This window comes from Schizosaccharomyces japonicus, assembly GCF_000149845.2.
Source record: "Schizosaccharomyces japonicus yFS275 unplaced genomic scaffold supercont5.3, whole genome shotgun sequence".
Lineage (NCBI taxonomy): Eukaryota > Fungi > Ascomycota > Schizosaccharomycetes > Schizosaccharomycetales > Schizosaccharomycetaceae > Schizosaccharomyces > Schizosaccharomyces japonicus.
This window is the reverse complement of record NW_011627862.1, coordinates 613,786-632,619: the sequence shown is the minus strand read 5'-3', so window position 1 is coordinate 632,619 and position 18,834 is coordinate 613,786. Positions and strand designations below refer to the sequence as shown.

At 46.0% G+C, this 18,834-nt stretch overlaps 12 protein-coding genes across 12 annotated transcripts; 6 read left to right on the top strand and 6 right to left on the bottom strand.

The window, feature by feature from the left end:
• Window positions 1-265: 265 nt before the first annotated feature.
• On the bottom strand, window positions 266-2,213 carry SJAG_04555 (hypothetical protein). Its single transcript, XM_002175612.2, has one exon. It carries the CDS (start codon window positions 2,113-2,115, stop codon window positions 1,741-1,743), a length of 375 nt encoding a protein of 124 aa, XP_002175648.1. The 5' UTR covers window positions 2,116-2,213; the 3' UTR covers window positions 266-1,740.
• Window positions 300-1,238, top strand: SJAG_04554 (wiskott-Aldrich syndrome binding protein Lsb1). The gene has a single exon (XM_002175611.2). It carries the CDS (start codon window positions 425-427, stop codon window positions 950-952), a length of 528 nt encoding a protein of 175 aa, XP_002175647.1. The 5' UTR covers window positions 300-424; the 3' UTR covers window positions 953-1,238.
• Window positions 2,214-2,777: 564 nt separating the features above from the next.
• Window positions 2,778-4,818, top strand: SJAG_04557 (hypothetical protein). The gene has a single exon (XM_002175613.2). It carries the CDS (start codon window positions 3,192-3,194, stop codon window positions 4,440-4,442), a length of 1,251 nt encoding a protein of 416 aa, XP_002175649.1. The 5' UTR covers window positions 2,778-3,191; the 3' UTR covers window positions 4,443-4,818.
• A 174-nt stretch (window positions 4,819-4,992) lies between these two features.
• Window positions 4,993-6,464, top strand: SJAG_04558 (spindle pole body protein Kms2; the record flags this gene model as incomplete). The annotated part of the gene is made up of 3 exons (XM_002175614.1): window positions 4,993-5,055; window positions 5,089-5,847; window positions 5,901-6,464. The coding sequence occupies 3 exons, from the start codon at window positions 4,993-4,995 to the stop codon at window positions 6,462-6,464; spliced, it is 1,386 nt and encodes a 461-aa protein (XP_002175650.1).
• Window positions 6,465-6,833: 369 nt separating this feature from the next.
• On the top strand, window positions 6,834-8,081 carry SJAG_04559 (RNA polymerase II associated protein; the record flags this gene model as incomplete). Its single annotated transcript, XM_002175615.1, has 1 exon — window positions 6,834-8,081. The coding sequence occupies one exon, from the start codon at window positions 6,834-6,836 to the stop codon at window positions 8,079-8,081; it is 1,248 nt and encodes a 415-aa protein (XP_002175651.1).
• A 114-nt stretch (window positions 8,082-8,195) lies between these two features.
• On the bottom strand, window positions 8,196-8,847 carry SJAG_04560 (hypothetical protein). The gene is made up of 2 exons (XM_002175616.2): window positions 8,545-8,847; window positions 8,196-8,474 (listed from the first exon to the last, which is right to left on the bottom strand). Exons 1-2 carry the CDS (start codon window positions 8,725-8,727, stop codon window positions 8,352-8,354), a joined length of 306 nt encoding a protein of 101 aa, XP_002175652.1. The 5' UTR covers window positions 8,728-8,847; the 3' UTR covers window positions 8,196-8,351.
• Window positions 8,813-12,702, top strand: SJAG_04561 (histone promoter control protein Hpc2). The gene has a single exon (XM_002175617.2). The coding sequence runs from the start codon at window positions 9,347-9,349 to the stop codon at window positions 9,884-9,886; it is 540 nt and encodes a 179-aa protein (XP_002175653.1). The 5' UTR covers window positions 8,813-9,346; the 3' UTR covers window positions 9,887-12,702.
• On the bottom strand, window positions 9,145-11,125 carry SJAG_04562 (ribosome biogenesis protein Rrp14-C). The gene has a single exon (XM_002175618.2). It carries the CDS (start codon window positions 10,783-10,785, stop codon window positions 10,054-10,056), a length of 732 nt encoding a protein of 243 aa, XP_002175654.1. The 5' UTR covers window positions 10,786-11,125; the 3' UTR covers window positions 9,145-10,053.
• On the bottom strand, window positions 11,060-12,600 carry SJAG_04563 (NGG1 interacting factor 3 family protein). Its single transcript, XM_002175619.2, has 5 exons — window positions 12,476-12,600; window positions 12,114-12,396; window positions 11,702-12,016; window positions 11,474-11,644; window positions 11,060-11,381 (listed from the first exon to the last, which is right to left on the bottom strand). Exons 2-5 carry the CDS (start codon window positions 12,319-12,321, stop codon window positions 11,239-11,241), a joined length of 837 nt encoding a protein of 278 aa, XP_002175655.1. The 5' UTR covers window positions 12,322-12,396; window positions 12,476-12,600; the 3' UTR covers window positions 11,060-11,238.
• SJAG_06449 (Sm domain-containing protein) lies at window positions 12,635-13,512 on the top strand. The gene is made up of 3 exons (XM_011050759.1): window positions 12,635-12,721; window positions 12,772-13,030; window positions 13,120-13,512. Exons 2-3 carry the CDS (start codon window positions 12,823-12,825, stop codon window positions 13,188-13,190), a joined length of 279 nt encoding a protein of 92 aa, XP_011049061.1. The 5' UTR covers window positions 12,635-12,721; window positions 12,772-12,822; the 3' UTR covers window positions 13,191-13,512.
• Window positions 12,685-15,737, bottom strand: SJAG_04565 (AP-1 adaptor complex subunit beta subunit Apl2). The gene is made up of 3 exons (XM_002175620.2): window positions 15,411-15,737; window positions 15,306-15,357; window positions 12,685-15,252 (listed from the first exon to the last, which is right to left on the bottom strand). The coding sequence occupies exons 1-3, from the start codon at window positions 15,475-15,477 to the stop codon at window positions 13,311-13,313; spliced, it is 2,061 nt and encodes a 686-aa protein (XP_002175656.1). The 5' UTR covers window positions 15,478-15,737; the 3' UTR covers window positions 12,685-13,310.
• A 3-nt stretch (window positions 15,738-15,740) lies between these two features.
• SJAG_04566 (hypothetical protein) lies at window positions 15,741-18,746 on the bottom strand. The gene is made up of 2 exons (XM_002175621.2): window positions 17,063-18,746; window positions 15,741-17,000 (listed from the first exon to the last, which is right to left on the bottom strand). The coding sequence occupies exons 1-2, from the start codon at window positions 18,539-18,541 to the stop codon at window positions 16,377-16,379; spliced, it is 2,103 nt and encodes a 700-aa protein (XP_002175657.2). The 5' UTR covers window positions 18,542-18,746; the 3' UTR covers window positions 15,741-16,376.
• Window positions 18,747-18,834: the final 88 nt, after the last annotated feature.

Genomic DNA, 18,834 nt, shown 5'->3' with positions numbered 1-18,834 from the left:
CGCCCTCGCAGCCATGAGACCCAGTGAAATCAACCACATTGTCCGCAGCATCCTCAACGACGTCCAGTTCCTAAGGGACGAAGGCGTCATCCGCACGGAGGTGTTTGACTACATCCAGCGCGAAGTCCGCTCCGTCCCTCTCTCGTCCTCCTCCCTCGCACAGGACGATCATGTCGACCGTCAGTTCAGCTCGCTCAGCATCTCCTCCAACCCGTCCAATGCCAACGGAGGCGCCAGCGGAAATGGCAACGCCAACAGTAACAACAGCGGCAACAACAACAACAGCAGCAATGGCAATAACAGCGGCGTCGACAACTCGCACACCGTTTCTGCGGCTGTTGCCCGCAAGGAGCAGGAAGCCTTCTCGCAGTCGAACGCACACCACGTCGACAGTCCGCCCAGCTACCAGACGGCCTCGTCGCCCATGCAGGCTCCTGCTGCTCCCGTCCAGGCTGCTGCTCCCGCTCCTGTCCCCGCACCCGCTGCCCCCGCACAGCAGTACGAGCTTGCGCGTGCTCTCTACGACTTCAAGGGCAAAGACAGAGGTGACCTGTCGTTCCGGAGAAACGAGACAATCACCGTGCTCGAGCACATCAACAACGACTGGTGGCGCGGCTCTATCGACAAGCGTCACGGCATCTTCCCCTCCAACTACGTGGAGATCATCCGTTCGCCGGTGTACGGCAGCGGCCATACTGGCAGCCCTATGCCGCCCATGCCTGTGCAGCAGCCCCAGCCCACAGGACCCGTTATGCAGCCCATGCCCATGGCCCCCATGCCGTACGCCCAACCGATGGCTGTCCAGCCCATGCCTGCCCAGCCGGTCATCGTGCAGCAGGAGGCACCCCAAAAGCACTCTAAGCTCGGCGACCTCGGCTCCAACATTGGCAATGCCTTTGTCTTTGGTGCCGCTGCCACTGCCGGTGCCGACATTATCAACTCCATTTTCTAGACACCAGGCGGGCCTGGGTGGGGGTGTGCTTGTGATGTGACGCGGGAGCCGCTGCCAACAACACTGTTCTGGAGCGTGGTGCCGTGCTGAGCGCGAACATTCTGCTCGGCGACGGTTTCCTGCATGCACTGCTCATCACACAAGTCGCCCTCTTCCGTCTCTCGTCCCAGTGGTTCACTTGTCATTCCCACACTTTTACCCCTTGCATGTTGTTTCCCCTAGACAACCCACCACCCTTTGCTCGTTGCATTGTTCGTTTTTCAATCCGATATTATTTTTCAAGTAATTGTAAGGAAGAGGAGTAAACAGGAGAGAGTAGGAGTAGAGTGTAAAGTGTAAGAGTAAAGAGTAAGTGTAAGAGATAAAGATAGAGACAGACGACAGACGACAGACGACAGTCTTGGTAAGACATGAGCTGTAGACGTAAGGAAACAGAAACAGAAACAGAAATAAGAATAATAATAAAAATAAAAACAGAAGAAAAGTAACAAGCTGTTGAGGATTGAGTTGAAGATTGAGGATAAAGGAGTGTGTGTTGGCGCGCCGTGTTTTGCCGTGCTTTGCCGTGCTTTGCCTGTCGGCGGTTTGTTCTGCAGGGAGTTTCACGCGGCCTGGATGACTGATTTCAACGAGAGTTTGAGGGACGGGTTTCCGGTTTCAAAAATGTTCAGACGGGAGGTGGGGAGTCGGTGGGGACGTGGAGGAAACGAGGGGTTTTGTGGGGCAAGGTTTGTGGGGTAGTAGCCCGTGCGCCCAAGCGAAATAGGCGGGTCGCTTCGCTTTGTCGTTTAATGGTTGAAGAGTTCAAGAACAGTGTTCTCGTCGAAAATGTCGGCGGCCGTGAGGACGTGGTTGACACGGATGTTTTCCTGCTTGTTGCGCAGTCCCAGTGGGCTTGTGGGCGTCGAGGCAGTGCGGTAGGTGTTGGAGGGCTGGAGCACGTTTTTCGTGCGCTGCATGGGACAGCTGCTGGGAACGGCAGGCTTGCTGGCCTCGGAGCGAACGTTGTTGGTGTTGCCGACGGTGCCGACGGTGCCGGTGTTGCTGGCCAGACTCAAGTGCTGGATGTTACGCGAGACGCCAAAACTCGTGGGCATGGCGCGAGAGCCGAGAGGAGCGACCGAGTTGGCGGCGGGAGTGTTGGCGCTGGCTTGGAAAGACATGTCGAGTAGAAAAAATGAATGAAAGAAAGTGTGCGTCGGATGAACGAGCGGTGACGAGGAGTCAATGGAAGGCTTGGTGGATGAGGCTGCGAAGCTTGATGAGTAGTGGTGAATTGGGCTCCCTGCCTGCTGTTTATATACAAATCGACGCGACGCGAGCGCATAATTCATGCGTGTAAATTCAGAATCAAATTGCGATACAGCAAACACACACGATTGAATCCTCTATGTTCAGCACGAAGCTCAAATATGCATGCTAAAAACGAAAAGTTTACACAGAGAAAATGCTGATTTTTGCATACTAAACAAATACGGTTTTCCCGTCGACACAAATGAACGGAAACCACTCGCTGTATCGCTCTGTGTTTACAAGGTTTACACGATCCATAACTTTAAATTATACGATCCCGCTTCCTGTTCCGAGACACTGCTTGCTTTGTGGTGGTGTGTGGGGTGCACCGTAGTAAGGGTAGTGAGGGTAGTGAGGGTAGTCTTAGGGTAGTGCCGATAATGAGGGGAAATGGTGGGGTAGGAAGAACGAGCATAGCGAAGCGAAATGGAACGATGATTAGCGAGTGTGAGCGCTTAACAACGATGTCCAGCGTGCTCTAACGAGGTGTCCGTGACTTTTGGTAGAAAATGGTCTGTGCACGGCACACAGTCATCTTCCCAGCCGCTGCCCTGCCGCTCTTAGTGCCTGTGCTCCCCGGTCCAGGCTCTGCCTCTCCTCCTGCCTCCCCTCTTCGTTTCATGTTCCAGCGGTTCACCTATTCATAGTTCCTACGTGTCTCCCCATCACCCTCATCGCCTTCGCTCAATTCCTCCGTTGATACTGGAGATGATGACAAATATTTCCCTTCCTATCCATACAGCTACACATATTGCCATCATTCTTCCAGCTATCCTTCCCACTGCCTCCGGTTCCCTCTACTGACGAACGTTACTGTTCGCTGTTATATCCGCTGGCCTCACTCCGTGCGGACTGTTTTCAAATAGTTACGTGGTTCTTCCGAATGCCATTGTAAGTTCCCTAGACCGGTTCAGACGCTCCTTTCCTTCCTACAACAACATCTCTCATGGCTGAAGAAGTGTTCGAGTTCACCCCTGTGCAGCGGCACCTCTCCAACAAGGCTGCTGCTGCGGCGTTGAAGCAATGTGCTTCAGTCTCCGTCCAATCGGTCTCTCGACCCTCTTCCCAGCTCTCACACAGACACACAACTCCCGAGTGCAAGGGTCAGCGAAACCTGTTCAGTGTGCGTACAAAGTATCTTGCCATCCGGAGCAAGTCCTGTCTGAACAAGCAATGCTGCGCCTTTGCTCCGTCCTACATCCGTGAACACGACTTTTCGGCTTGGTTATTCGGCAAGCAGGCTCAGAATCCGCCATACGCCCAAACCAGCATCCCCATGGTCGACTTGGCCGCAGGCAATGCAGGCACCGCCAAATCTGCAGCGATTCGCCCTTGCACAGGCGTCGTCTCTCCCACCCTGGAGCAGTCAGCTCTGGCCCATGCGCTCGCCGACTTGCATATTCGCGACCCTACGTACGAGCTGCGTTCCCTGGAACCGATCAGCAGCAATGATGATGAAGCTGTTGACGACGACAACAATGTAAACACAAACAACAATGCTCGGCCCCTGCGGTACCGCTCCTCTTCCACTACAAATCTCCACAGCACGCCTGTAATGTACGACGGTCTTCGTTCGCAGTATGCGGGATCCTTCGATTGTTTGCACCGGTCTCTGACCGATTTGTGTCGCAAGCCAAACCCGCCGGCTGCTGCAGGCAATCCTCGTTTTGCGTCCATGCGCATCTATCGCGAACGACACGCCAAACGGCAAACATCCTCCGCTAGCAACACACCTCCCATCTCCTACCCGGCTCATTGCCGTTCCCAGATGGCTAACGCCCATTCTTGTCTCTCCTCTCCTCATTCAAGTGTCATTCAGTTGAACGAGTTGGCTAGCGATCCCACCAATTCAGACTTTTCCGTAGCGGAAGCGGACACTGCTGATGTCAGTTATCAATTGCGACACACGCCGTCTCGCCAGTCCTGCTGTGTTCGCCAGGCACCCTCCATCCGTTCCCTGGCTCCCAGTATACACTCTGCCTCTTCTAGTCTTGCCTCAAACCCAAAGGAAAACAGGCTGTTTCAATCCATGCACGGCAACAAGTCCTCTTCTAATAGGTCTTATTTTTTTAGACGTCGACGCAAACGCGGAGCCGAAGACTCTGCCTCAGCGGACGGAAATCACAAGGTAAAACGACGGAGTCGTTGGCGGAATATTAAGCGTCATGTTCGAGACTTTTTTCTTATTTTCAAATAAGCTGGAAAGATTTTGATTTCTTCTAAGAAAAAAAAACGTTCTTTTTCACTAATGGGCTCCGACATGACAAACCATTACTACTTGATGGCTTTTTTTATTCCTTGTTACTTTTTTCGTTACTCATAATTTTTTTCTATTACTTCTTCTTTTTCTTCTTCTTCTTCTTCTCTCTTATTCTCTCTCTCACGCACTCCCTCCTTATGGTTCTTTTCCTATTTATTCACGCCTCCTATTCACCTATTTATTAATGTATCTTTCACGACTACTTGCGTACTTTTCTTAATAAAAAGATAATAATTTACGCAACAAACTAGCTCGTCTATTCGAATGCGATTTGCAACCAACGATAGCCTCTAGTATTCTCTCTGCATTTGTCTCATGCCCTCACATGTTCTCCAGTTCTGTTTTCTGCGTTTCTCTGAATGGTAGCTACGTCATCGATCGCTTAACCAGCCCCGCAAACCTTAACTTTCGCAAATCGAGATAGCCAGCACAAACACACAGTTCACGACACCCTCACACACTGCATGCATTGCATGAGGCAGAAGAAATGAGTCAATATGTCCCGTTTGACCGTATTGTTGACAAATACGAAATTGCTGGGACCGGAAAGGTTTGTTTTAGATAGATTATCTTACATGTCGAGGTTTCAATTCGAGATTTCCTAAGCATTATAGACGAAGTGGGTGCGTTACAGGTGGATACGGCCCCAATACTGCTAGACGATGACCAAAGAGAGTCGGCAAAGATTTTTATACGCAATAACAGTGATTTTACTGTCACTCGTGATGAATTGAAGAGTCTGTTCTTCGAGTTGACGGGTCAAAAACCCGACAGCATCCGAATGCAGAGTTCTCGTCGGATACGCGATGACAAGAGTATGAAAAACGGTCTGAAGCGACGAGAGAAAAACGATTTTATGCTGTTTGCCGATGGTCTCCCCTCTGCCCCATATCAAAATACGAATAATATTGGCTACCTGACACCCAGGGCGGCGTCTCCGGTCAATCCTGTTGGACATTCGACTCCGTTGACCTTACAGAAACCGGGAAATTCTGTACGGCTTGACGACACGGCTCCAATGGACCAGGACTCACCGGTCATCGAAAGTTTGGTTGAAAGGATTCAAAGCCAGGAAGAATTACTTCGCAAAAAGGATGCAGAGATACTAAACAACCGTCGGCAGATGGAGCATCTGTTGGAAGAGCTGGACACAACGGAAGCCGAGTACAAAAACTGCCTGTCACAAGCAAAGCTTTGGGAGAAGAAGTGCCGTGAAAGCATGCAGGAGTCGCACAATCTGGCTAATCAACTACACACCGTTCACGTAGAATACGAAGAACAAGCCTCCAAGCTCGAGCGTTTGGAGGGTATTCTGCAAGACTTTGAAAAAGAGCGGAAATTTGTATGTCATTCTCCTCCAGTTTTACGTGTCAAATAAGCTAACCCGCATTGCAGGAGCTCGAAAAGCTCTCACAGCAAGAGGACCTTGATGGTTCACAGGAAAAACTTATACGAGAGAATCACTCCATGCGAACAAACCTGACCAAGTTACAACTTGAATGCGATCGACTTTCAAGGCTTCTCAAATCAAAAACGGCGACGGATGGCGTTCGTCCGCGTGGATTAACGCCTCGTTTCACGCAAACGTCCATCCAGGAGTGTCTTGATATAACAGGCGTTCCCTCCATTGGATCTATTCCCCAGGAGCAACAACTTGTTTCTAACCTTGGTCTGTTAGTGAAGGAGTTAAACGACCAAAGATTAATTATCGAAAAGCTTCGCCGATTGCGTCACTCGAACAGTAATGCTCACAAAAAATCCTCATGGCTCTTTTCTTCACTACAAAGTATGATACCCTTCGGAAAACATTCTTACAAACACTATATCTTTTTGTCATTTTTTCTCATCGTCGGTTTGTATATATTATGCCTCTTCATCTTTAAAATTGGTCTATTTTATAATTGGTCGGTATTGGATCCTTTCCAGCCTAAGGACACCTATGTTTGGCCGCCCTCGTGAGAAGCCCGTTTGAACACGGACCTAGGAATGGGTGATGCAAGCTACTTATGTCGGTCATTCTTTCTTGCGGCGCTTGGGCTACACCTGCATTTTCTTTGAGCTTCTGGGTTCAAACAGTTCACTCGACTGAGACGCCCATCCCATTTGCACCATACCTCCCTTAACGATTCCTCTTGTTTTTTTTTCTGTTTCTCAATTCGCCGCTTTAGGAATTGCAACGCATCAACCCTATATTATTTTTGTGAAAAAGAACGAGGTGGACGGCAACTTCTCTCAATCCAAGAACAGATTCGAAACGACGACCAAACTGCAAACATTGCTGTTGCGTGAAATCACTGGAACCTTTACTCTCAGCGAATTTCAATCGTCATGCAGAAAAGTAGTCCTGTTACCGGAAAACTCTTTGGTAGCATCCTTGGCGACATTGTTGAGAAGCAACCGATTGAAAAACCAGCACCACCGTCTGTTTCAACGGCTAATGCAAAAGGATTCCCTAGCATTCCAAATGTTCTGCCTCAACGGAGAAAAAAGGTCAGTGCGTTCAAACAGCGACAAAATAGACAACGGGATTCACAACCGGCGAAGCAGTCGGAAACTCAAGGTATCGATGAGGAAAACGAGGCTCGTCTGAGTCAAATGTCAAGGACTGAAATTGAAGACGCCCTTCAGGAACTCCAATCCTCGTTATCTCCCGAAGCACTTGAAGTGCTAAAGCTTCGTAGCAAACAAAAATACGGACAGATGAACGAGGAACAACTGAATCATGAAGAACAGAAAACAACGAAGGAACAACGAAACGTGTACTCTAGTATGGAACCTGTCGTTCAGCGGGTTCTCGATAGTGCTTCCCAAGCTGGACAAGATCCTGACGGTTTACTTGAAGCAAATGAAACTGTAAGACAAGAGCTACCTGTGGGAGAAAAGAAAACGGTCCGGTTTGCTGAGGAGCCTGAGGTCACACCTGTGCCTGAGCAAAGCAGTGTGAGTGGGAATGCCGAACAATCAAAAACTGCTACTGCTCTTAATGCTGCCAAATTCGCTGATGAAGTCCACATTCCTCAAAAAAGAGTGGATCTCAACCCTGAGGACAAAAATTTTTATGAAGCACTTCACGAGAAATATTTCCCTAATCTCCCCGTGGATGAAAAGCACATGCAATGGCTTCGTGACCCGTTGCCGGTGGAAGACACGTATAATCCCGATATGGAATTCCTCACAGCAAAGGAACTTCGGTTTGGTTTCAAAGGTCAGCTTATCACACCTAGTCAAAGCCAACAAATTCCTGTTAACGAGGGTCTTCATCACCACGGTGATGCCCCGATGAGTGCAGGTTACACGATTGTTGAGCTAGCTCACTTGATGCGCTCACGGGTACCTGCGCAGCGGTGTATCGCGATTCAAACAATTGGACGTGCGCTATATCGTCTAAACAAGGACGAATTCGGTCCAGAGCTTGGACCCGAGTTGCATACGCTTGTGGAAGATGCCCAAATTATTCCTCTTCTCATGGCCTCAGCAAGTGACCAGGAACGGCACTTAAGTGTTCGTTCTCTTGCTATTGAGGCATTGTGGTTATGGAAGGAAAGTCAACAAAAGAGAACTAGAGAGGCCTACTAAACGAAGCAGGCTTAAGCACTTACTAACTTTTTGACAATTATGCAAGTATCTAGCTATTGCAATGGTATGTAGGGAAAAGTGTATACTATTTATTACTATTAAACAAGGAAAGAAGGGAGGAAGAAAAACATGAGAAGAGACATGAAAAAGCATGCGAGAGACATTAAAAGCTACAATGGTCGTAACAAACATAACAATTGTAGCACTCATTAATCATAAACTGTCCACAGGGATTATGTGAACTTTTGCAAATTCAGAAAGTCCGCGTACTCAATCACGGAAAAACCAACCAAGCCATGAGTAACGTCTGCGTTTCTTGGGACGAATGCTGAGGATTTGTTCATAATAGTTGGGTTGGAACTTTGGCTGCAGGATGGCAGGATTTGGTTCGTACTAAGTTTAACCGTTTGTTAGCAATTAATTGCAAGCACAGAGTTATTATAGAAAAACTGTATTAACAAACCTTCTTTGAATAGCAATTGTTCACTAGGTTCTCCAAACTCTGGAGCTGTTCATTCGCCTCAACAGGATTCATTTTTTGTAACCGACTTTGGAAGGAGCTTTGAAGCATTTTGGGGAATGAAACCCAAGGACGAGCAGCATCTTTAGGCCATTGTCGAATAATACTAGATAGCCTTGCTTCCATTTTCGATAACGGCTTTGTAACGGTTTTTCACTGTTGTTGTGTGTAGTAAAAGAAGGCCCACTTACGAAGTTGAGTCAACCGTCGAGAGCGTCTAGGGCAGCCATTTCTCTGTAATTTACTAAGAAGCACTTTGTTTTTATTTGTACTAGGACTACGTGGAGCTCAGACTTTTGTTGTGGGCTAAACTCGCTCTCAACTATACCTGTAAGCCGATTTTTACGTGGATCAATAAAAGTTCGCATATCTCAATAATTTACATACAAACCAGTGGTTAAAAGAAATTCTTTGTGTTCTAACAAAGGAAAAATTCATTTAATACGCTTTTTACGAACCAATTTGTTCAGGGCTGTGCTTCAAAAAACAGTTACTTTTGTATAAAAAGGAATCAATCTCTTAAAGACTAATTACGCGTTAATTGCAGCTTATAAACTTGTTTCTCATCTATTCATACTGGGCTAGGTACCGTCAACGTTTATCTACGTTTCGATATTCTAGTACATTTCCTATATTGTCTTTGTTGGCAAAATCTGAGCTCTCTTGTTGCTTCTCAGTTGCTCTCCTACCGTCCCTCTACTATTCCATCTTTTCCTTTCCCGTCATCTCTGCTTCCTTCTTCATAATGGCCACTGCTGCCGAACAGAAAACCTTGGTTATCAATATTCCACTGGCTGGAAGAGAAAATGTTCACATCAACTATCCCCAAGAGGTAGAAAAAATTTACGGGCCTATGGAAGACCCTAATGCAGACAAAAAAGACCTTAGCGATTCATCAGACAGCGAAGGCAAGTCTGATGACTTGCCGCTTTCTCAACGAGTCGCCAATGCTGAAAGTGCTAATGGCCAAGAACAGCAGCCGAAGAAACGAAAACGGCGTCGTTATGCAGACTTGTATTATGATCGTTCGGATCCATTCATTGATGACACTGAACTTTACATTGAGGAAATGGCTGCTGCTAGTAAGGATGGTTTTTTCGTATTTAGCGGACCACTTGTCGCAGAAGGCGAAAAGATTCGCATCGAACGGACGCGGAAAACAAAGCGCAAAAAGCGATTGTCTACGGCAATGAACGCTACTCCTCACTCCCCCGTTACGACAGGTCCGACTGAACAAAAAAAGGCAACCTCTGGTCGGGGCCGCAAGAGACAGTCTACTTCGTAAACGAAATGGTAAGAAAATACTCTCCGTCCGACTTCTTTCGTCTCTGCCTCCAAGCCATGTAAACTTTTCTAGCTGCTGCTTACTTACAAACTCCCCTTAATCAATGTTTCTCCACCCCTCCTCTTATTAGATTCTCCTCTGGAAATACCGTTACCAAAACAATTTATCTAATGAAAACCTGCCTTTTTACTTTTTTTCTTCTTCTTCGACTTGGAGCCTTTTGTTTTCCGAGACTCGCGACGCTTCTGTAGATTTTCCTCCCGACGTTTCTGGCGAAGAGCTTGTGCTTTTTCAATGTTCTGTAACCGCTCTTTCCACTCTTTTGCAGACTTTTTCTTGGCGGCTTCCTTTCTCTTGACTGTCTTTTTCAGCAAGTGTTCATTGTCTTGCATTTTTTTGCCTTCAGCTTGAAGCAATGCACGATGCCAGGAGTCACTTTCCTTGATCTTGTTGACTTTGTCGGTCTCCAACTTCGAAAGTCGTCTCTCCTTTGCTTCCAAATGTTTTAAGGCTCCATAAACATCTGTAGGGCCCTTCTTCTTCTTCGAACCTTTTAACTTGTCGCCGACGTAGGCTTCGTCGCCGACCAAAAGCTTGCCGTAGGAGACGTTGATGTTGTCTACTACTGAACGGCTCTTTTCATTCGTGTAGTGTACGACGCTGTTTATCTCTGAAGATTCTTCTTTGACGACAATTTCCTTGGCATCCTCCTTGTTTTCCTGTTTCGATTGCGACTGTTCTTTGGCACGTCTTTTAGCTTCAATACGGGCTTTTGCCTTTGCTTTTCGAGCCTCAATTAGGGCTTGTCGATTTACTTGCTCCGGTGCCTTTCTTTTCGCTCGAAGCTCTTGGATACGAGCCGCAAGTTTTGAGCGTAACTCGTCACTTTCTGCGCCCATTAAATGGTATAAGCGTTGTTGTGTGAGAGAAGTCAGTTGTTTATGCAAAGAATTTCGTCTTTACAGGTAGGGAATTGGTCTGCAAAATTTCCTCTAGAGTACGTGCTAGTGGAAGGATGGCAGGGCTTGGTGCTGGCCCCCAAGTTAGGCTGTGGTAACAAGACTGTACTTTTTGAAACAGATTTTGAGTCACTGAGACCCGCATATGACACTTGGGATTGTTTGAGTGATGTTTTTTTATTAATTAAGTGATCATTTAATTTTTTGTTGTGGTTGCCACGAATAGTATACAAATGAATTTGGACAGTGTGGAATTCAAGCGAGCAAAAGAAAGAGGCTTCATGATTGGTATAATGTGTATTTAAATGCGTTTTTGCCGTTACGATGTACTTTACCAATGCACTTATCCAACATGTGTTCTTCTCATCGTTCCCCTCTCATTCTAATCTATTATTACATAGTCATCAATGGATCCTTATCCGCCGTAGAAACACAAACCTCGACGTCTTTTCCATTTGGATCCTCACGGAAAGATTGAAGCAACTTTTCTTTCATAACCTCAGTCAAATAACCACGTTCCGTATTGCTGTGTCCACCTGTTAATGCATATTAGTAGTTTGTTCACAATAGGACGTATCCCAAGAGCATTTGTCCGTGATACTTTGTCCCTCCCTCTCTAAGCACATACACAGGATTACAGAAATACCATTGGCAGCAGCTTCCAACACTTGGTGATGAGAGAGCTCGCCGGTAAAGTAAAGCTCAGCCTTGGTTCCCATTACAACGGAGCCTCCAGAACCAGCACAGAGGGAGACCTTAGAAATCAAAACATCCAGACCTTTTGGAGCGCATACTTGGACTAAAGTTATTGCGTTAGACATCGAGATAAAAAGTCCTATCCGAAAAATTAACATACCATGCTTCAGACCAGTCAGTTTCTTGGCTCGCTGAACAAGATCGGCAAGAGTAACCGCTTCCTTAAGCTCTACAAGACGGCCGTATCCCTCTCCTTCTTGCATGGAATCGTTGGACTGCAAAACAGAGCATGCAGAAATACCGTCACCATTTCCGGCAATTCCGCGAGAAAGCCAGTCATTTACGCCGTCAACAGCAGCGTCCACTGCAGTGTGTGGTGAATAGACATGTATTCCGGCGGCAGCCAGACGAAGAAGACTTCTCTGCTGGGGGTTACTTAGGGTGATGGATTTGAGTCCACGGAAGATAATAGGATCTGTACAGCGTTAGCAAATGTACCAGTGGGGTTCAATGTAGCGTTAGTTTGCGTGTACAAGTATACGTTTGCAAAACAGGCATCATCCTTCACTTACGGTAAGAAACGATTGCACCAACGGACTTGTTTTCAATGGCCTCGTCAGCGACAGCAGTCGTCAAATCATTGGTAAGAAGTACAGTACGGGCATGAGGACGGTCCTGAGGAGCTTCCAGCAAGAGACCAGTGTTGTCCCATGAATCTGCCAAAGCCCGGCGGTATATCTTTTCAACAGAACGAGTAACGACGCTTGAAAAACCAGACATAATAACGAATAGAAGACGAAGGGCAAATTTAATGTCAGAAAAAAGTTTACGTTACGGTTGTTAACCTAAAGGTAACTGGATTTGCAGTTAGTAAATCTAAACTAAAAAAGTGAAAAATCCAAAGTCACATTATAAAGTTAGTCATCAAACATACCTACAATGTTGCAAGTGGAGAACTGTCGGTAACAAGAAACCCAGGTTTACTGCCTGTTGTATCTTACAGCGAGTATACCACAGTGCCTACCACTTTACTTGCGTTATGCTTGCCTGGCATTTTTGGTGGTGAGTTTGTGTTAAGTTACAGTAAAGCTCGTTAAAAGTCACCACCAAAAGCATATCGCAACACAGCATCCACGCACTAGCTTTTTGGTAAAGAGAGAGTAGTTGCATTTTTGGCTATGTAAGTGTATATGTAAACGAATCTAAGTACGTGTTCTCATCATAAAACAGACAATAAAAATTGCCAATCCCTGCAGCTCTTTTCATCCTCAGCGCATAAGGATGCTGAAAGATATAAGCCAAAAGTTACGCAGCATGTACCAACCAACAGATCTCAATATGCAGAAAGAGCCAAGACAATTGCTTGAGAGTTGGTTGAATAAATCTGTTCGTATTGAAGTCTCGGACGGTCGAGTCTTTTTCGGAGATTTCATGTGCACAGACCATGAAGGTAGTGCTATATTGGCAAACACAACAGAATGGAATCAAGGTATGGGCATGTGAACATAGGAGACTGTGTGCCGAGAGTCTAGCTGCAGTCTACGACTAGTTCGTTCTTATTACTGACGCGCTGCATAGGTCGTAATCGAAATGTGTCAATGGTCGTAATTCCCGGGAAACATATTAAAAAGTTTTCTGTTCACGCTTAGAATAAGGAAAGGATCACAAAAAGAAAGAAAAAACTACAATGAAAAAGAAACGTGACCAGCAATAATGAAACAACAACGATTTAGAGAACAATCTCTTAAGCAGCAATACCGGATAGTTGCTTACAAGTCGAGGATATCACGAATGTGGGAAGATGACTCTGATGGCGCAGAGGGAGCGGGCGAAGATGTCGAGGACGTGGGATTGGGTGATGCTTCAAAGGCCTTAAATAAGTCCATTGCATGGGTAGAAGGTTGCGAAGTAGGCGTAGGTGTTGCGGTAGAAGAGGAAAAGTCAATATCCAAAAGGTTCTCAACATTTTCACCCGTAGTAATTGCAGTCTTTGTAGCTTCCTCCTCACTGGCAAGTTCTTCAACAGCTTTGCGTTGAATGGCCTCAGCACCGAATTTGCCGTATCCGATAAATGATTCGGGTCGTTTGTGGTAAACGGAAGCAAGAGTCGTAATTTCGCTCAACAATGAATCCAAAAGTGCTGGAGGAACATCTGTTTGATAGGACAAGGCGGGTTTGGGGTTGAGCATGATCTTGCGGAGACCAGATTCTGACTGCTGCAGAAACCGTTGATAAATAATGGCACGATCCCGAAGGTCCTGGTTTTCATTACGCTCAAGCGCAAATTGGATCATCTTCTGCAAGAGCTGCTGTCCGCTAGGTTCCAATACGGCCAATTTGACGACTGCCGTCAAAACGGCAAGCTGCACTTGTGTTTCTTCCTCATCAATAACATCCACCATGGAAGAAAGCAATGTTCCAGCGTTAGCAACCTCGGTGCAAAATTCACCAAGGATCCATGCAATGCTAGCTCTGGCTCGGGGATCGTCCAAATCATCAAACACTGTAACAATAAATGGCAACAAGGAGCTCTGCATTTGAGGATATGTCCGGAGAATAACTTCAGAAACAACGGTTGCCTCCTGCATTACATAGCTTGAATTCGTTGCATAGAGATCGACGAGAATGGACACACATGTTTCCACGGACGAAGGGACTTTAATACTAATTTCGCCAATACAGGCAATTGCTTTCTTGACAAATTCCATTTCAACTTCGGCCACGTAGGATTTGACTTCCAACAGAATTTCAGAAACATTTTCTTCGCATGCTAGCATAGTGAGAACACGCAGCTTTTCCAGCTTCACATACAGAGGATCGTTGAATTTGCAGAAAAATACGCGGGTAGTCGGGTCAAAGATATTAGGATTCTTTTGCAGAATAAGGATAATATTCCTTAAAGCAACATATTGTACCTCTGGTTCCGCTGACATGAGAGAAAGTAACGGAGGAGCCATCTTTTTATAGAGCATTTCATTGAACGATTTTTCAAAGCGATCGATGTGTGGCATAATGACTTTGACGCTGGCAAGGACAACAGCACTGTTTGCATGTTGCAACTGTGGAATTACTCGTTCACAAATGTGTTCAAGTGTTTTGATATTGTCAGTCTCAAAGCGAGAAAGTGCATTCAAGATGCTAATTCGACCCCATTCTGTACATTCGTTTAATGCCACAAGCAGGCGATCTGCCATTTCTGCGTTTACAAAAAATACATTCTTCTCAATAGACGTATCATGAATCTCGATGAGAGCAGTAACTGCGTTCGCGACCACAATCGGATTGGCATCGTCAATCAAATCGGTCAGCAATTTCAAGAAGTCGTTAGCGACACAAAACTTTGGATCAATGTCATAGACTTTAGCAACACAAACAGCAGCCGTCTTTCTCACATAAGGATGCTCGTCTGTGAGTGCTTTCCGCAATGGATCTGCTAAATAGGAGAGAATTTTGTCGACGCGGATGCAACCCATAGTGCGAATGGCCAACGCACGAATGGTTGGGTTGTATTCCTCCGAATCCTTAACGAACGTATTTACAGCAAGAATACAAAGATCAGGATGTGTTTTGGCATAGTTCATCAGATATAAATAAACAAGTTTTTTCAAAGTGAGGTCACGAGTAGCAACATTCTTCAAAACGTCGGGAAATAGACTAGAAACATCTTTGCCAACGGTCATAGCAGCAATTGTTTTTTTAATTGCCTCAATTCTATGAACTGGTCAGGGATAGCTTTAAATGGGAAGATGGACTATTGTACGAACCTTTCATTTGCATATTGAGAAACCAAGCCTTTCTGCAATTCGCTCATTTCACCTAAAAACTGTTAATAAACAACTCTGTTTTTTCTAAATCACAGCCATACGAACCTTTTTTGAGGATATTGCTTGTGTTCGCACGAAACATTTTGGAGACAATTTTGTTTGCTCCCATCATCTTGAAAAACTATGTGAAACAGTATATAAATGAAAAAAATTATCCGTTATCGTCTAGTTTAAGCCGTAGAAGAAGAGAAATCAGGAAAATTCCGGCAGAATGAATGCTTGTAACAGTTACAAGATGTATTGCAGTTGACAGGTGTGCGTGTCGCCTAAACAAGCTAATTTGGAACAGACCAAGGAAACGATATGAAGCTTGAAAAGGCGAATACGACGTTACGTTGCCTCACGTCGTATTAACTACAGAGTCGAACTCAGAGATACGGAATAATTTCTTTTCATTTTCGCATAAAATATGTATTTTATGTACAATATAAACAATAACAAATAATCTGCGATTTAGAAAGAGCAGAACAGAAGATACAATAGATACAGAGATACTCAAACACTGTTCATAGAAATCATTGATTTACCTTACACTTGATAAGCGAAAGGAATAGGAATTCTCAAAAAACAAATCGTACGCAGTAAGAATGCACGAAAGAAGGAGCAACATTATGGTATCATTACGCATCGAATTCCGCGAATTTTTTTTTAAACATCAAGAAGAAAAAGGAAGAATAAAAATGACATAACAAATAACAGAGACCTTGTAACAAAGCGCAATGCTTAATCAACCATAACGCGTGTAAACAAGGCCTGCATAGCATCGAGTTAATGAAGAAGAAACATCAAGAATGTTTTATGCGAACTTAAATGCAGAAAAAAAAAGAATAGGTTGAATGGACAAAAAGAAACGAAGAGAAAAAGATATTGAACAGTTTTAAAAGATAACAGTGAAGTGGGCAAGCTTCAACAACATTTCGGCAAAAAAAACACACAATGTTTTCGCTCGACGTAGACGTAGGCACGCGTTTTGCCTGTAATTTACAACCGGAACACAGCGAAGAATAGAGCTTAACGTTGCGAACCATACTGTGCGTTCCATTCCTCATAACGAGAAATACCTTCGGGTGAAACGCTTGGACGAATTGTCTTTATACTGTTTTTGAAATGATTTAAATCAATGGGTGGTATGTTCTCAACACTCGTTGTCAACAAAGCGTCACCCAACGACCGTAAAGGACCCATTGCGGCATCCTTCGCAAGTGCGGTGATATCTGAACCAGAATAGCCTTCGGTGAGCCGAGAGAGTTCTTCGAAATCAGAATCTGACAAAGAATGCTTTTGGTTTTTCATGAGATGCGTCAGATGTTTGTAGCGAGTATCAAACTCGGGTAAGGGGATATAAGTGCGTTTAACAAACCGCCGACGAGCTGCTTCGTCAATACACCAAGGCAGATTGGTAGCAGCAAGCACCAAGACTCTCGGTTGCTGCTCGTTTTTGTCAACGGTGGCATTTGTGATGGATGACCATTGAATTAAGAATTCGGTTTTCAATCGGCGAGAGCTTTCATGCTCGTTGCCTTGGTCACTACGGGAAGAAAGAATGGAGTCAATTTCGTCGACAAAGATGACACTGCATGGCTGACGTTTGGCTACGGTGAAAAGAGCACGAACAAGCTTTTCCGACTCACCAAGCTGGGCTTGAGTTAGCAAAAAGTCACAAAACTACAAAAATGAAAAAAGGGCATCTGACTTACGTATTTCGAAGTTAAAGAGGATGCAGAGATGGAAAAGAAAGTCGCCTTTGCCTCTGTTGCAACTGCCTTGGCAAGCATAGTTTTACCGGTGCCAGGCGGTCCGAACAGTAGCATTCCTTGCACTGGCTCTCGCAAACCACAAAACAGTTCTGGGCGCAGAAAAGGGTATATAACGGCTTCTTTCAAAGAGTTCTTCGCATCCTCCAAACCTGCGATATCAGACCAATACACCGGTTCACCGGGTTGCATGATCTCACTCATAATGGCGGCCTCAAAATCCGACAAAGGCGACTCTGAGGCAGGAGCAGGGGTAGTAGCGGGTATTGGCGGCAAGGGAGTTGTTGGAACAGCAACGGACGAAGGTGAGTAGTTGCGAGGAGGCTGTGGAGGCGGGACAGAGGGAGGAGCAACGTGTGCGTGAGAGGGACGAGAGGGAGACGAAGACAGAGGCCGCGACGGGGTATTACGCTCATGTGCAGGCGGGCTCCGAGGATGCGAAGAGTGCGAGTAAGAAGAGGAAGAAGGAGGGTGGAGCGAAGAAGGGTAAGATGCAGTGGAAACGCTTTTTGCGGAGTGAACACGAGAAGGAACGGAAACAACGGATGGCAAAGGACGCGAAGGCAGACCTTTTAGAGCAGCATGACGAGTTGGCTTTGTTGCTGTCGGGATGGCGACAGCTGGAGACGCTGAAATGCTAAAGTTTCGAAAAGGGTCTTCGATGGATGCCAGCGAATTACTGCTTACAGCTGCATTTTTAGCGAACGAGGCGTCGTATTCTGCAGACGACCGCGACGAAGATGAACCCCCGGGAGAATCGGCAGCCGTCCGTGGAACGGGAGACATGTGAACGGTGGGGAGAAGCAGTTCTGACTTCGCCTTTCTCGCGTTTTTGTACAGTACCCTCGCGCTTCGTCCCTGAGGAGGAAGAGGATGAAGGATTCGGGACTCTGACGGATTTCGAGGCAGCGATTTTTTCTTCGAGAGCACTTTATTGATCTGAAAACCCTGGCGTCGCATTTCGTCTTCCAAAAGCAATCTCCGTAATCTGTCGGCTTTATGAATGCAATTCTCAAGCAAACCATTCCAAGCGTAAGCTTCCGGACCTCCTACCGGAACTTTGCCAGCATTGTCGAATGGCCGAGCCATCTTCCTCATGGACTCGATAACCTTACAGTAATTGACGTATGCACCCGCCCAATCCTGGCATCCTTCACAATTCAAGGCGGCACTCGCCAACGGTAGCACGCGTTCAATATTTAAGCTCATTTGGCACCAAATACCTCCTGCACTGTACAGATATAACCCAATGTGACAGAGAGCTAAAATGTTGGTGGAGGACAGGATACTAGGAGGCGAATGAAGGGTGTTATGTGGGGATGTGGGGTGTGGTGGGGCCAGGTGGGATATGTATGGTGGTAAGAGGGAGAACGAGGTAGGAGAAGAAAGGAAAGCACACACAGCAGGCGAAAGAAGACACATAAAGACATTCTCGGCAGCTGTCGAGAGACAGTACTTGCTTTGTGTTGAGCTGAGTTAGTGCGACATAGATTGGTTTTATGAGCCATAGTTAGCAATTCCCTTGGCAAATCTCAGCCAGCGACCGCAACGTTACGTCGCCGCCATCTTGAAAGCCATCACCTCTTGTGTTTGCCAAGATTTCTTTATTAATACGAATTGCTCGTAAGACAGTATTATTACATAATATCGTTTTTCCAACTTCGCCAGACTTCTCACCCTGTCGGCCTTCCCCGCATTACGGCTGGCAACGATTT